This window comes from Rhea americana, unplaced genomic scaffold (genome assembly GCF_003343005.1).
Source record: "Rhea americana isolate MKP2758 unplaced genomic scaffold, rheAme1 scaffold_31, whole genome shotgun sequence".
Taxonomy (NCBI): Eukaryota; Metazoa; Chordata; class Aves; order Rheiformes; family Rheidae; genus Rhea; species Rhea americana.
Genome location: NW_028186435.1, coordinates 6995676 through 7012204, shown reverse-complemented (window position 1 = coordinate 7012204; position 16529 = coordinate 6995676). Strand labels below are relative to the sequence as shown.

Here is a 16529-nt window from a genome sequence, read left to right as displayed (position 1 = left end):
CAGCATTGGGGCTTGTTTGATCAGGGTACAGAAATTCCTTGTTAGTTAAATGGAGAACTGGAGAACCAGTGCCTGGATATCATCTGTACCTGAAGTCTTTGAAAAGTTATTTGGACCTCTGGCAAAGAGGTTTCCAAATCCTTACTTTACAGTATAAAAGATTAATCTGTGTTTTATATCCAGAGCCTTTCACTAATTATTTCTGTAGTCCTGCTGTGCAGATTTGCATATATTTTCATTTGATTTTCATTTAACTAGCAGTTTTTCAGAACTTAATTTTTAATAAGGAGATTGTTTGGTCTGAGCACACGTAGATAACCTATCTATGCATGCAAAGTCATTGCTTCTTTTTGTTGCTGGATCAAAAAGAATGAAGAAATACCTTAATCTGCAATGCAGCCTAATTGTAAATAAAAAGCTTTATAACTTTCTGTGTAGGTATAGCCTGAGAATAAGTTTGGATAAAGGAACAGAGAAGGTCTTCATAACTGAGGAACACATGTTGGATTTTCTAAGGAAATGTGTGAACGGACCTTTCARTAATAACAGCTGCACAGCAAACTTACTAACTCTAAGAGCTCTGGAGCAGATGGACACCCTTTAAAACTTTAATAGCCTATGTTGCAGGCTGGAGATTGCATATACCAAATTTTTTTTGCTGTACTTACAAACAAGCAAACAAACAGCCCCAAACAAATCCTTCTCTTAAGAAATACTCATTTCATCGGCTCTGAAGTACCAGTGTGCTAGAGCCTGTATTCCTCTGCTCAGTTGACCTTCAGTCTAAAACACTTACTTCATCTGAAACAATGCTGTCCTAAAAATCTGCCAGTGCTTTGGAAACCTGATTAATAGTGCTGCCGTGGTTATGAAGCTTGAGCTAGGTACTTTAAATTTCAGTGCAGATATCAAGAGGATAGTTCAAATGATCTTTCCTAGAAATCTTGAGAGAGGCTGTGAACTTATGTCAGGCAAAATACCCATTAATAGTTTTTCTCTTTATTTAGTAAGTTGAACTGTGAGACTTCTTCCTCCAGGATGTGGCTGTGTTTACAGACCTTTTGGTTTAGGAGGGGCAGGGGGATATTTACCTTGTTACTGAGGCAGGGATGCTTACTTGTCCTTTGTGTCAAAATCTCAAAAAATTGATGAATAGGACATAGTGTTTTGCCTTTTATGGTAAAATTTGGAAAATAAATGTAAATAGATGTTTTCATGTTACATACTTAGCTTAGCATTCTCTTTCTTACAAGATCACATAAATTGCAGAGGTGTATGTAAGAGTAAAAACTTAAGTTTTGGAAAACTTACTGCAAGATATGCAAGAAAAAGAATTGGTTGTGTTTGATTTAGTAAAAGGCAGTTTTAGAGCACTTGATTGTGCGATCAGAATTTATTGTGCAGTAAAACCTCATACTCAACTTCCTCTTAATGTGACATTAATATTCATCATTGTAAGCAGTGTTGCTGTTGTAATCCGACAGTTAAATGAAACTCTATATGGATGAGGAAGAAGTTAAATTCAGCATCACTATTTTTGTACTGAAAACTTGGCAATAGAATGAGTGTTGACAGAAAACAGGTTTTGGCTTCTGAGAGCTTGCCTATAAGAAACCTAATTACCTCCCTGTTCTTGTTTAGAACCATCCACGAGTAGATCTGCATTAAACTTTTCAGATGTGTTAACAAGGCCCTCTCTTCATCGGAGCCATTTGAACTGTACCATGTTGGATTCCACAGTACCACATTGTCAGCCCTCTACATCTTCTGCACTTGGCATTGGCAGTCCTGGACTCTCCCTTGTAAAAGAAATAAAAGATTCTACCTCTCAGCATGATGATGATAACATCTCAACAACTAGTGGCTTCTCCTCTAGAGCATCCGATAAAGGTAACTTTCAATTTCTCGATCTAACTCTTTTCACAACATGAAATGCTTTACATTCTTTGATACACCATTACACCGTAGTATATAAAACAGGTGAATGGCAGTTCTGGATATTGTAATTAAATTAAATTTTTAGTATTTTAGAAGTATAAAATCATGTCACCTTTTTAATGTAACCATGCTTAGGGATATGTTATGATTAGGGATATTTTAGAGATWTATGATACAATGCTACAAAGAGTCAGTGCTGAAATACAGTCTTTTGAATTAGGTTATATGTAAATCTTGAACTGAGATGGTGGGAACTGAACATGACTCACTGTAGCTTGACAGCTAAGTGATTGCCTGGACAGAGGAGAGACTCAGTATCTAACTGCTTACATGTGAATAATTCTAGGTGACAAATAGAAACACAAGATGCTTTTCTAAGTTTTACCAGGAGCAGTTTGAGATGCAGTTGGAGACCTCACTGCAGTAGGGCAAGCAGCAGTTTTGCAGCGTTTTCTAGTCCTTCATGTAGTTAATATCTGAGGTGTGATAAGCAAGCTTTCTGGAAAACTTACTCAAAAAGTTGAGAGTAGATGTTGCCAGGCTTTGGCAATACAATCTGAATTGTGTGCTCTTTTTGTTTGTTTTTTGTTTGTTTGTTTGTTTGTTTTCCTCTATATAATGCATATAGAAAACAGGTCATTGAATCTGTTAGATCAACGTTTGGGGACTCTTTCAGGTCTCCCCATGCAATTCTGACCTATGCTGGCCTCATATACAACATAAGAAAAATTTGTATCTGTATAAATGCATCTGTGTTTTTGCAGTCCCCTTAACATCTTTCCATGAAAGGAAAAAAAAAAGGAAAAAAGAAAGAAAGAAAAAAAGAAAAACTACTCTGAAGAGTAGTATTAATGTGCTGTGAATGCTTTGAAACATCAAAGATAATAAATTACATACTTAATTCAGTGAACAGATTTGGAGCTCAGGATTGATGTTTAGATTTCATACAGTATTTGAAGTTGATCTGTATTAAAGAACTCTGGAGTGAAGGTCAGAGTGCTGCAGAAGTGAGTTTTAGGGAATTTCTTTTTTCTTTAAGATTTACTTTTCTGTATTAACTCTGAAGTTAGAGTAATCTTTTAAAGTTCTCTGTGTGCACAAGGTATTTATGTGTTGCATATGTCCTTTTGGCAGATATAGCAGTTTCAAAAAATACATTGGCTCCACCGCTCTGGTCCACAGAGGCTGAAAGATCTCATTCCCTCTCGCAGCATACTGCAGCTAGTTCTAAAAAGCCTGCATTCAACTTATCTGCTTTCGGAGCACTCTCTCCTGTAAGTACCATGCTCTATACTATTTTTTTTTAGTTGAGCTGAATGTGCATCCATTTTACTAACTGCTTACTGTAATATATCTCTGCAGTCACTTGGAAATAYTTCTGTATTTAAGACAAGTCAGCTTGGGGATTCTCCATTTTACCCTGGAAAGACCACTTATGGTGGCGCAGCTGCAGCAGCGAGACAGACGAAAGTGCGAATTGCTCCTTATCAGGTATGAGAATAAATGAAGCAGTGGGAGGGGAGTTGTAATTGAAATACAAAATGGATAACACTCAAAAAGAGCTGAAAATGTGCTACCAGTTCCTATTTTACCAGCCTGCAAGAGTAGAAAAGAGGAATTTCTGTATAAATTCTCTTTTAATAATTTGCCTAAACTTCCTCCTCCTAATGAAAAAGAATGACAGTAACACCTTAGTTCTAGCTAGTTGTTTCTAGTTGTGCTTTCCTCTGTTTAGACTTTTGAAAAAGTTTTCATTCAAGTGCTTTTATCTGCCTCTGACTGTATTACATTAACAAATTCATGCAGTGTTTATTTAAAAAATAAAAACATTAATGGCATAACTATGAAAACTTGCGTTTACAGTAGCGAAAGCTTACATAGTCCAACCTGCTTGAATACTAAACTCATAAGTATATGTTATAAAACTGAAAGGCAGCTTTGCTGATCCTTTGCTCTTCTGTTATTAGAGCGGGGTATGCAGTCGAAAATGCGATCTCAAGATAAGCAATAAAATGCTTTCTATTTCAGTATGATTCATGGACCTCTTAAAAAGAGTTACTTGCCCTTAAGAGTTCTTAGCATCCTAAGAAGAACCAGCAAATAAAAAAAACTGACAACTATCAGTAGCTAGAGTTGAATCTAAAAGCAAGTCAATAAAATCTGATTTGCTGGGAATGTGTGTTTAAATCAAAATGATCCAGATTAGAACTTTATTTGGGAACAGAAAACATGGGTTTGCTGGACTTACTTTGGCAGTCCCTTTGTGCCATGCAACCGGGGCAGGAGGGAGGTATCCTACAAGTTCTTTACTTCTGGGAAATCTTGAAAACTTGTAGTTTGTTCTGACTTGATTTTAAGTCAAACTTCAGAAGACTCAAAACTTCCTGCAGGCTAGAAATTCTTTTTGGTCAGCTATTTTTATTTTTTWAAAAAAAGTATGTATTATACTGAAAAGAGGAACGAAAAGATTAATTTTTTAAAGGAGAAGCTAGCCTGTTTGTTGCTGCTTACTGTGGATTACAGCCAGTCTTGCTTAATTTTTACATGCTATATGGTTTGCTTCCTGTCTTTACATAGCAGCATGTTATCATGTGGTAATATGAGGGGTTTAATATATGCAATAGAAAAAATAGTAATAGTAAAGAAAGTTTTTGAATGATACTAAGTCATCTGGTGCCAATAAAACACAATTTACTTTTTCRGCATAATACTTAATTTTTAAATCTGTTACAGTACAAATCAGATCTTTTTAAACAGAGTTAAAAGATATGCAGAAAAATACRATCTTGGAGGAAGGGAGAAAGCATAGATAAAACTAGAAATTCCTGATGGTGAGGGTATAAACTGATTTTAAGATGATACGCTTATACCATTAGGAAACTCTGAGGTCTGTTTTGTTATTGAAAGTACTTTCTGCAGCACAAGCCTTTGCTTGAGTTCTTTTTTCCTGATTACTGCTTCAGAGACACTGATAGTCCCAACTAATTCCACTTGTGCCTATACATTTAAGTATTTCTTTTATTCGCGTTGTTTTGCCCCCGTTCAAGGTATGTGGGGTCCTCAGTCTACTGACTCTGTAAGAGTTTATTTTCTACTTTATGACTTGACCTCCTGGTGAGTTTGTTTTTCTCCATCATCACTAGATTATTGGCTATATTGTTTATTTAAGCCATATAGGCATATTTAATTCAAAGTCAAGTGTATTAGCATTTACAATGCTATTTTTTTCAGACACCAGTACGAAGACAAGTGAAAGCTAAACAAGCAAATGTGCAGTCCTATGGTGTGACAAGTTCAACAGCACGGCGCATCTTGCAGTCTTTGGAGAAGATGTCAAGTCCTTTGGCGGTAAATGGCATTCCTTTCAATTTCTTGTATTATTAAAAATTGCAAATATGCTAGTACAGGTATAAAGATGTTCTTTATGTTATATCCATATTAATCTATTGCACTATTTGTTCAACAGGATGCTAAAAGGATTCCATCTTCTGTTTCTACTCCACTGTCTTCTGTAAGTTGATCAATAAACCGCCACCTTTTTGTTACATGAAAGCTTGTCTTAGGAAAATCTTCCTCTAATATTTAGGATTACTTTTTCCCTCTAGCCTGTGGACAGGAGTGTGCTGGATATGACTGGCTTTCATTCAAAACGAAAACAGGTAAGAATCCATAATGTCTTAAGCTGAGATACATAACTTTCTCTGCTTTATAGCTATTAACAGAAATGTCACAAACCTCAATGACAGCATGCACATGAATTCAAGGTAATTTTAGTGTTCTGCGAAGTATAGCTGTCCTGGCAGTGCCTATATTGTTTGGTTTGGTTTTTTGTTTTTTTTTTTTTAAAAAAAACTTTCTGCCCACACTAAATGAAGAGCTGTGAAGATAAATCAGTTTAAGGATGATGTTATTTTTGTATTATGGTATCTTGATATGTCACTCAAAAACAACTGTTCTGGAACACGCACAGTTTTATGTTGTGCTATAATTTGAAGATAAGCTACATGTTGAATTTTGTTTTTTAGGAAAACTTTCTGTTGGAGAAATCATCAAAAATGAAAAGATATTGCCTGAGTTGTCATACAGATTTTGTCAGAGTTTTGTGTTCATTTCAGTGCAAAAAAGTGATGTTTCTCCTTTTTATTCCATCTAGATGTAAGAAGAGGAAAATTGTTTTCTCATTTGTGTAATTCTGTGTTCCTAAATTCCTTTTCTAAGGTGGCATTAAATTGGTGGTAATGCAGTAGTAAATCACAATTTCCTTCATTTTTGCTTAAAATTCGAAAATTAGTCTTTTTTTTTTTTAACTCGAATGTTAGTATTGGGTATCATTTGGTTTATTCAATTCTGAAACCCACAAAAGGGCACTTTAACATCAGGCAACTGAAAGAACAAAAGGATGGTTCTACTTCCATGCAAATTTTCAGTCTGCTCTTTTAATGCAAAAGTGGATGGACTGTCTTTAAGTTTCTATCCTAATCTCTTGATTAAGAGTACAACTGTTTATAAACATTTCAGAACTTAGAAACATCTCAGATTTCCTGTACTATTTTCTTTTACCATGCGCTAAATTAAATTAAAAAGTAAAGGATATAATTTCTTTACTCTAAATGATGTCTAAAATAATTGAAAACAAAGCTGATATGAATTCTCAGTTAAACTGGAACTACACCTGTGATGAGGCATTAAGAAAGTTCTGCTAGATTTGCAGCAGACAGCCTGGAGTTGTCAGTCAGTAATGAATGTTGTGCACAGCTGTCACTGGGTAAAAGAAGAGAAATTGTCTATTGCACTGTTAGAATTCATAATGTTTGGCATGGAAAGGGAAGCCCTTGATGAAAGCCCTTGACAAGCAGAGGGCAAAGTGTTTTGCTGCTAAAGTAAGTGTGTAGTTGACACAACACTTGTGCATTGAAGCAAAACTTCTGCAGCGGGTAGCAGTGATGTGGTACACTTTTATTATTCCAAGGGTCTGCACAAGGCAGAATAGCTCTCAGATGTCTAGCTGGGTGACTTATTTTTTCATTTTTAGTCATTTACATTTAAAACCACCAGTGAACCATCCTTCTCTCAAAACAAGAGTTGTGAGCTTAAGTAAAACACGTTTTATTCAAGACTTCAAAATCAATATAATTGTTTGTAGAAATAAGTACTTTTAATTGTTTTAGAGATGGTACAGTGTGAATTTTATTACGAAGAGTTAGGAGGATGTTCTGAAATTAGTGCTGTATTGTAAGCACAGTTTTCTGTTGATACCAATTTAAATAGCACACATCCTTAAGACAGGCCTGAAGAAGTCTGATGGAGCCTCCTGTAAAAGTTGTAGTCTTTTGGGGTCACTTTTCTGTTTGATAAGATTAAGTCAGTTTTGCATTGAGGAAGGTCAGTTCTAGAATGTATAGTGCTTGCTGTTAAAAAGTAATTTTGGCCTATGAAAAATGCTTTGAAAATGAAAATCAGATGAATACTTCAGGCTTCTTTTATGTTTTGAAATGAGGTACAATCAGACTTCCCCCTTCAAGTTGAATACTTCTCAGTTTCTCAAACCACTTTCACTGAGAGCCAAAACTTATGGGAGATTTATAGTACTGTAATTTTTTCGTAAATGAATATTGCAGTTAACTTGAGCAGGTGCAAATATAAATTGCTGCTTCCTTTTCAAAGATGGAAACTCAGCATCCACCTGTCTATAAACTTGTGACACCAAAGGCAATCTCTTCGTCAGTGAGTCGGACCCAATATTTTAAACCATCTTTGACTCCAGCTACTGATTCCAGTAAAGTTCGACAAAGAATAAATATAAAGTACAAAGTAAGTACCTTTACTGATCCTTGTCTGCCTGTTTTTACAAGCCTGGAGTTTTTCTAACAAATTCTTCTAATACGCTCTTTCCTGGCAGAGAATAGTGATGGCATGTTTTAGGTGAGAGTTAAGGCAGTAGGAACCATTCTGAAAAGAATATTTTGAGTTTTCATGGATTTAATTGTTTAAGGTGCAGTAAATGTCTAGTGGTTATTTTCACAATGTAGTGCTGTGCTATTGGCTAGGGCTGTAAAAAAAATAAATAACCCCCCCCCCCTCCACACACACACACACACACACACACACACAGTGGAAAAATCCCTAAAAGACAACACCTTCCTTTGTGTATGCTCCTATACGCTGAGGTGTATTCGTTCTCTTTCAGATGAGGTATGTGTTCCAAGTGAGATTTCTAACAATAACCATAATCATCAATTTTGATAACTTTGCTATAGATGAAGTCCTTGTTAAACTTTCCTTAAAAGATTAGCATTTTTTTCAGAAAACAAACAAACAAAAAACCTCTGTGGTTCCAGTATCAGTCTAGATGTAAAAATGATCAGATATTAAATCTATRGACTTTGTTAGGTAGGAGATCAGACTAGATAGTCATACTGGTTGTTTCTTGTGTTTAAATCTCTATGGTGGTTAGCTTGTGCAATCTTTGAAGAGTTCTGAAATGCACATAGTAGCAACTGCTTGGGATTTTTTTGGGAGGTAGTGGTGGTGAAAAATCACTTATTTTAACCAGGGTTATTTAAAAATTACACTCTTTTTATGAGTTGATTAAATTAACAGCAATTTTGATTAGAAAACTTGATTTGACTTCCCCGTGTCCCATGTCATTTAGATCCCATTTTGTTTAAGATAGTTACATCTTATGGTACAGTTTCTGACATTTGTTTTAAGATAACTGATTTTATCTGTTCATCCTCAGTGCTGGCTGAAGTAGCGTTGCGTGTTCTAGCTGCAAATTTAACTGACGTGTACCTAGAATACTGAGTCAAGGGACAAGCTTAAGTAGATGAGGTTTATTTAATGGCGTATTAAAATGCGCACACACGCGCACACCCCATAAGAGTTGTTGTTTGTCTTTGCTGTGTCTAGAATAGTAAGGCATTCAGATAAACCTTGTAATAAACCAAACCTAAATTGCAGGGAATGAGAGAGAAGAGTTTGCCTGCAGAACAGGAAGTAGAACCACCTGAAAGGTAAGAGAAATCTATTGCTAGCTTTCTTCCTTAATGTAAAATCCTTGTTTGATTTCCTTTGTTACTACAGTCTTCATGCTTGTTGTCTTTGGAAGGGCAGTAACAATATAAAAACAAATGGCAAATTCAGTATAAATTTTCATTATGAGGTAGGTATGAAGTATGCAAATTCTGTTTAAATATCAATTTATGTGTGAGAAAGTGTTTGCTTTGGTAGATTATTTTGCAGTTTGTCAGCTGGATTATTGTTACTTGAATGAAGCTGTTTTTCCACCTTGGCATTCATAAGGGAAACAGCTATTAGTTTTATCTTTCTATCTAATTAATGGAGGCTGCAGGCTCAATCTTTAAGGACAGAGTCCTTTCAGAAGGAGTCTTTATAAGATGAAGTAACAGCTTGTTGTTCATGAGTAAGTTTGGTTTTCAATTTTTTAAAAAAGGAAAAAGACAGCAAAAACCTAGTGGGAGTTTTTTGGGGGAGTGGGGGGGGGGGTTTGGTTTTCTTTTGCTTTTAATGCTTCTTCCATGGAGAAGTCACTTCTCTGCTTTGTGAGTTAGTGTGAAAAACAGGAGCACTTTAGAAGCATCTAATGCCAAATGCTAACTAACCTCTAAAAAAAAAAAAAAAAAAAAAAGGCAGGGGAGTGAATGATTGTATTTCCTCTGTGCTTATGTTGAGCAGATTGTCTTGTGTTGCACTGCTTTCTTAATTTAGGTTGAGTGACTTCACTTCCGAATAATATTGATGGCTTTCTCTTCTGGGCAAGTACTGATTTGGGTATTGAGTGAATTAAGACACTTTGCATCATAACTATGTGTTTTTGGCAGTCTGTACTTTTCAAAGAATAGTAGTAGGAAATTGTATTTTGTGTCTCTGTATTCGTCTTCCAAGCAATTCTTAAGCCTTGGGCATTTTTCAGCTTGAGAAAAACCTTCTTTGTTTTGGCATCTAATAGTTTGACTTTCACAGTAAGCACCTTTTCAGTGGTGTAAGAGACCGGCTCCCAGGTTCTGAGATGGGTGCAAGCAGATGTTAGGTTTTAACTGTGGTTTTTCAAACTATTCTAAATGTTCTCTGGTAGAACTCCTTTCATCTCCTCTGTGTAGAAGGGAAGATCAGCAACTGACACTACTTTTAATTTGGCTTACAGATTTTAGTACTTTGTTTTACTTTTTCCTCTGGAGTAGATAGGTGTTGGGTGGTGTTAAATGGTGCCATGTTTTGGCAAAGGAACCCAACACTGGTAAATGGCAGCTGTCAAGAGCTCCTTTTTGCAGCTACCCTGCAGTATTTTGGTAAACCTCTCTTTGGCCTGCCAAATGGATTTTAATTTTTAAATCTGGATCAGAATATTAGATTGGATTTATTTGTTTGAAGACAGGGAACTTTATCCTTAGAAACTAACAGGTGTTTACTGGAAAGAGGAATACAGGCTATTATGAGCGGGCTGTAATTGTCTGAGTAATGCTGTATTTTGACATAACATTTTTTTTCAGAATTCTAATTGATTGTCAGTTTGGATTAGAAAAAAGTTTGAGCATATGGCCTTAAAGATCTAGTTGCTTCTTGGTGGTTACTGTGCTAAGAGCTCAGCAAACTGTTTTCAAGGATCTGACCAGTTTAGGTCAATTCTCCTCAGTCTTCTGGAAACCTGACCTGTTATCTTCAGACTTGATCAAATATGCTTTTGTAATGGCTGACTGCTTATCTATAAAATGAGCTTTAAGATCGTAATTTTTTTCCACAGATACTTCATTTTGATGCAGTGTTTTTTTACTGTTGTTGCTACTCCCTAACACGTTTTGTTTTTTGTTTTGTTTTCTTTCCCATTTGGATTAGGAAATCTTTCTGATTTTGATCAAGGTTTTTATAATGAAAAGAGAAATGTCTTTGTATGCCTTGCAAAAGGGATCTGTATTAACGTCTGAAAAGGCTTCTGGAAAGCTTGTACACCTAAACACCCCTGCTAGTTCTTCTAATGGCCTCGGGAAATCCAGAGCTGCTCCTGAAGCCTTTGCCATACTGTCTTGCTGCATAAATCTTAACCTGTATATTCCTGTAGGCAGACATCTTGCATGGGTGTATGTATGTGTACATACACGTACACCCCATCACGATACACGTCCATCATGGAATCAGAAAACTCGTAGTTGAAATTTCCTCAGTCAACACTCTTACATGGATGTTGTGACTGTTTCTCATGTAGGTCCTTCTCGTTGCTGCTTGTATTAAAATAGTTCTTACTATTCAGGACATCAGGTATTTACCAGCATTTGGCAACTTGTGAAACAGCATTAGTATTTTGATTCGGTTTCAGTTTCAAGACAAATAATGGCTATGATAACTTGAGAAAGTTGATAACTTTTTTTCCAATCTGTGCATTGTTTTTCTGTGTCAGCAATTTGACATACCCCAAATTCAGTACTCCTGCGTCCAATGGTCTGTCTTCGGGAGGAGGAGCAAGTGGTGGTGGCAAGATGAGAAGGGAAAGAGGAGTACATTATGTATCAAAACCTGGACAAGAACAACAGGTAAGTAACTCAGATAATTTCTTCACTGAGATTACTGAAGGAACTAGTTAAGTATGTATAGTTTAGAAGTTCAGAAGTAGTAGAAAAAAGTGAGCAGCTGGCAAGAGTCACACTTTTGAGCTAGTTTTCACTGCTTTTACTGCACTGGTGGTGGATGTAGCGTAATGTGGAAAGAGGCTTCCCATAAATTAAAATGATATGGTAGACTAAGGTGAGGATATCAGGATTCCTTTTGAAAATTTGCTTTATCTTAGTAAATTCCATTCTTACRCTTAACTTTGTTAACAAATTGGGGTGGTAGAGGATGAGAAAGTAATGTCTTGTAAAAGAGAGAAACTAAAATAAAAATTTACAATTTCAGGAAGTGGAGGAACCAGTACTACCGAAAATATCCTTACCCATCAGTACTACATTGTTGCCTCAGTTCAGTTTTAGTTCTCTTACCAGTAATGCTGTCTCATCATCACCAAGCACTGTTTCAACATCAGTGATGAACAAGGTAAATCTTTGTTGTTTAGTCTTTGTATTTCTTAGGCTTAGTATGCATATGCTTTGTTGCACACTGAGTTGTTCCAGGGTGCTCATGAAACTAATCAATATTAGTTTATATCCAGTTGAATAAATTAGGGTTGATTTGTGTTCTGATTAGGGAGAAAAATGCACACAGATTTTGATTCGACTTCTCTCCATCTTACAACTTGTAAACTTCTGGTTAACGTAGTTGTGTAACTGTTTCAAATGCTATCGAAATTTATTGGGATTTTTATACCAAGTTATTTCACATATTAGAAGTAGTATTAATGGTCATATAAGCCTACGGTGATATCCATTAATTGGAATACTATTGAAATAAAATAAACATTTGAATTATTTGTGATGTCCATTAATTGGAATACTATTGAAATAAAATAAACATTTGAATTATTTGTGTATATTTTGAAGCAGATACCTGCTTTAATATGTTGAAGTATTTGCTGCCACTGTGACTTAAGTTTACTCAGCTCAGTTGACCTGAGTTTAAGGTTCTTAAGCTGGCTGCTCTTCTTTTCTATGTATTTAATATATTTAGACTTGACTAGCATCTCAGTTTTTGTATTGTGGTTTATAGCATTTTGCTGTACTATATACTCATTTGCAAACTTCGTTGTGTATTATTATGTTTCTTATATGTGAATTAGAAAGAAATCTCAAACATGAGATTTGTCAACTTTGCTGCAGAACTTCTGTTGGACGATTAATTGAGRTAGTTGATGTTGTTTCAACATCATCGTCATCAACATGATGTTGTTTCCTTTAGATACAAATCTTATTTCTTTTTAAAATACAGGTACAACTAGCAAGTAATGTTGGCAGTCCTGTGTTCAGATTTTCATCTCCGATTGTAAAATCTACTGAGGCAGAAGTGCTACCTCCATTGTCTGTAAGTAAATGCTCTAGAAGCTTAACTTTTGGGGGGGGATATTAATAGAATATTGCAGAACAATAAAACAGAGTTGTCTCTGATAAGGTGGAAATGAATATATAGGTTCCTGGCATATGACTTGTTACTCAGTATGTATACTTATACTGAAAGTTTAAAGAATGGATTTCAATTTTATATTTGTGTGAAATTTTAATAAAATTTCTTTTTTGTCAGAGTTTGAAAGCACGCTCTCTTTATTTTTTTATTTTTTGTAGCAGATCGGGTTTACATTTAGTGTTCCTGTTGTAAAATCAGCAGAGCTTTCTGGGTCCAGCGATACGCCGGTGACATCCCTACTTACCCTAGGTAACTGAAATTTTAGCATTTCRGATTGCAGATGTTGATTTATTTTTGAATTGTAAATACTAAATGTGATTTTCTCAGGAAGCAAACGCATACAATTTCACGAGTTTCAGAGTTTGTTCTTTAGTACTTCCAATCAAAGCAAGGCTTTTCAGCCTTTGGAAAGCTAGATCCACAGAAAGGTGGTTTGATGGTGAGCTACAAACTACAGTCTCAGTAGGATGCTCTGCTTCTTGCCTCATTTAGAACTGGGCTCAATGTCTAGTGTACACTTCCCTTGGTTTACTCTGTTGTTCACTTAGAATTAGCTTTAGACCTTGTGGAGAGGAAGGCTTGAGAGGCATGTGAAGGACAAGCCATGACAGTGTAACAACGTGCAGAGACTTTTTTTGGCATAACGTAACTGGAAGTAGAACGTTTTCGTTCAGTTGTCCAAACTGAAACTTGATTAAGACTGACACACCCCAAATTTAAATTAAGCTTTCTTGGTAGAAGATCCAAGATTTTCAGAGAGGAAATAAATATATTTAGTTGTTTTTACTTTCACTTAATTGGGGGGAGAAAAGATACTTGCAATTTTTCCATCAGAATTAGATTTTAGACTCTCTAATCTTTTTTTTTTAACAGAATTGTTACTAATTTTTAGTTGTGGGTCGACTTCAAATAAGAGATTTGTATATGCTCTAAAAATTAAAAAATATTTTTTATTTGCTACAAGTACAAAGTTCTGGACGTCTGGTATTTTTCAGTGACAGATATGCTTTTTCTGTTGTAAATACGTTGTAGATACTTGTATACTGAAGTATATGAGTTGAAAATTCTTGTTTCTAGAAAAAATGAATGTATTGTTTTAAGTTGATTGCTCTGTGAAAGATGTGTTTTTTTGTTTTGTTTTGCTTTGTTTCTAAAGACACCACCACTGTAAACAGCACCAGCAATAAGAAGGAAGAAAACGAGGAGTATGATGGCCCCTTCAAACCTGCAAAAGTCTTAAAGGAAGGGAGTGTGTTAGATATTCTAAAAAACCCTGGTGAGATGATGAACTACTTTTTTAAAAGACACTGCATAAAATATGCTAGCATACATTGATAAAGAACTTTAATGTCATGGTTAATATAATATTAGCTATAAAGATACATGTATGAGTACATTGCATAAGCACTGTGTCTATTAAGATGGGTCTGCCCCTTCTGTCCTAAGGGGCTTATAACGCTGAAAGGAAAACTACAACTTCAAAAACAAATAGATTGCACCTCTTTGATGTGTTGTAAGTAAAGTGTAAAGAGAAATAGTCAGATAATCAGTGTTCCATTTTAAATAAATAAAATTTATAAATAGAATTGTAAAGAAAATATTTATAAAGCCCTACGTGCCTCTCCCACCTCCACCAGCCCTAGGGGAAAAAAAAGGTAATTGTGTTTCTAAAGAGATTTCAAAAGCTGCAAGCCCTTTGGCCTTTTGTGAAAGCAATTACTATGGATTGTATTTTAAATTTTAAACAAAATTGGGATGTTTCACTTCAGTTGCATCAGATTTTTTGTTTGTTCTTCTGAAGTGACAAATCTTTGTATTTCTATGAGAGAAAATACATACTGCATGCATTTGGTATAAGGAAAGGTCCATGAGTGAGGTGGCAAATTGTTTATCACCTTTGAGAAGCAGAATCTAAATCCATGTTGCTCTGAGAGTCAGCTTTAAAAAATGAAGTTTTTTTTAATTTAGAATTAAAAGTAGTTTGAGCTGTTACTCAAGATGCATTGCCTTAATGTTTTCTTGAGTGTTTTAATATTAGTATTTCATATTTTCTGTTAAATTTTGCACCTTTAAATAGGATTTGACCTCAGTGTGGTGCATTTTGAACAAAGCTTATGGAATATGAGACAATTAATTGCTCTGTCCTTCTCATTCTTTGTTACTTAATGTTCAGCATCAGTGGGGAAATACCATGTGGTTAGCTGCTCCAAGCACAAATTTCTGTATGGTTGCTGAAGTAAATGTGAGTCAGCTGCTACAGCAGGAGTAGCTTTAGAAATTTGATTTGAGTGGGCATAGCATCTTAAAATGAAACTGGAAAATTTCTGTTCATGGATATGATAGCTTTCAGTCCTGTTCATAAGAGTGTCAGGCAGTGAAGGTTTTGAAAGCTTTCTTGGAGATTAAGAGGTAAATGAAGCTTTAACTATATGTTCTGTTGTGTCCCAGTGTAGCATATGAAATTTCATCCCTTTAGATAAGATTTCCTGGGGCTTCCTGTTGCATTTTGTCAGACTATATAGTTGTCACCATTGGCACTTGAGTTTTCCTTTATGCCATCTGCTATTTTAAGTGCTTAGTTACAGGTAGCGAGGTGTTGCTTTAGCAGTAAGCTCTCTTCCTGTTTTTTTTTTTTTTTTTTTTTTTTTTTCTTTTTTTTTTTGTTTTTTCTTTTACTCTATCCCCCTCTCTTTTTTTTTTTTTTTTTTTTTTTTTTCCCTAGGCTTTACTTCTCTGAAGACCCATGCCTCTACAGCTGCCCAGCCTGTAACAACAAGCACAGTGGTCTATACAAGGCCTGCAATAAGTAGTTTTTCTGCAGGTAAAGAGACCTCTCAACAAGCTTCATCATATTGGCAGTCTGACACGTGTGACCCCTGCATGCAGAACAAGGCCACGGACAGCAAATGTGGAACTTGTCAAGCTGCTAAAGTGTCAACTGCTGAGCAGAGTACAAAACAGACAATAAGCTCAAGCCCAAGCAGCATCTCAAAGTCAGCAGCCCCCACAGCAGGGGCACTGGGCTTTGGAGACAGATTTAAAACAGCACCTGGCACCTGGGATTGTGATACATGTCTAATCCAGAACAAACCAGAAGCTACCAAATGYGTAGCATGTGAGACACCAAAGCCTGGCACAGGAGTAATGCCTGCTCTGACACTGCCAGCAGTCCCGGACACCTCGGCTACAGTTACTTCCTCCTCCAGCAGCACTGACACAACGGTCACCCTGGGGTTTGGAGACAAATTTAAGAAGCCAAAGGGCTCCTGGGACTGTACAGTGTGCTGTGTGACAAATAAGGCAGAAGACAGCAAATGCATAGCCTGCCAGTCTGAGAAACCAGGTATGTGGTTTTGCTTTCTCTTGTTGCACTTCTTGACTTCTGCAGATTCTTTACAGAATAAAATAAATTGCTCGTTGTTTAAACAACATATCCTGAGCAGAAGAGCTGTATGCCCCACAGGGAGGATGGGTTAGTATCTGCCTGCAGGAGCGATTACAGGCACTTTGGAGGTTTCAGCCAAGAT

At 36.0% G+C, this 16529-nt stretch overlaps 1 protein-coding gene across 3 annotated transcripts in view; it reads left to right on the top strand.

The window, feature by feature from the left end:
- Window positions 1–16529, top strand: part of NUP153 (nucleoporin 153) — a 29877-nt gene that overhangs the window by 3768 nt on the left and 9580 nt on the right. The window contains exons 3-16 of one of the 3 annotated variants that reach the window (XM_085310075.1): window positions 1642–1890; window positions 3073–3212; window positions 3301–3429; window positions 5170–5286; window positions 5405–5449; window positions 5544–5597; window positions 7603–7749; window positions 8899–8951; window positions 11351–11483; window positions 11845–11982; window positions 12811–12903; window positions 13164–13251; window positions 14159–14278; window positions 15725–16345. In XM_085310075.1, coding sequence (XP_085166201.1) covers window positions 1642–1890; window positions 3073–3212; window positions 3301–3429; window positions 5170–5286; window positions 5405–5449; window positions 5544–5597; window positions 7603–7749; window positions 8899–8951; window positions 11351–11483; window positions 11845–11982; window positions 12811–12903; window positions 13164–13251; window positions 14159–14278; window positions 15725–16345 — 2127 coding nt within the window. Of the gene's footprint in view, window positions 1–1641; window positions 1891–3072; window positions 3213–3300; window positions 3430–5169; window positions 5287–5404; window positions 5450–5543; window positions 5598–7602; window positions 7750–8898; window positions 8952–11350; window positions 11484–11844; window positions 11983–12810; window positions 12904–13160; window positions 13252–14158; window positions 14279–15724; window positions 16346–16529 lie in introns of all 3 variants that reach the window. The other 2 variants (XM_085310076.1, XM_085310074.1) reach the window with 2 other exon arrangements.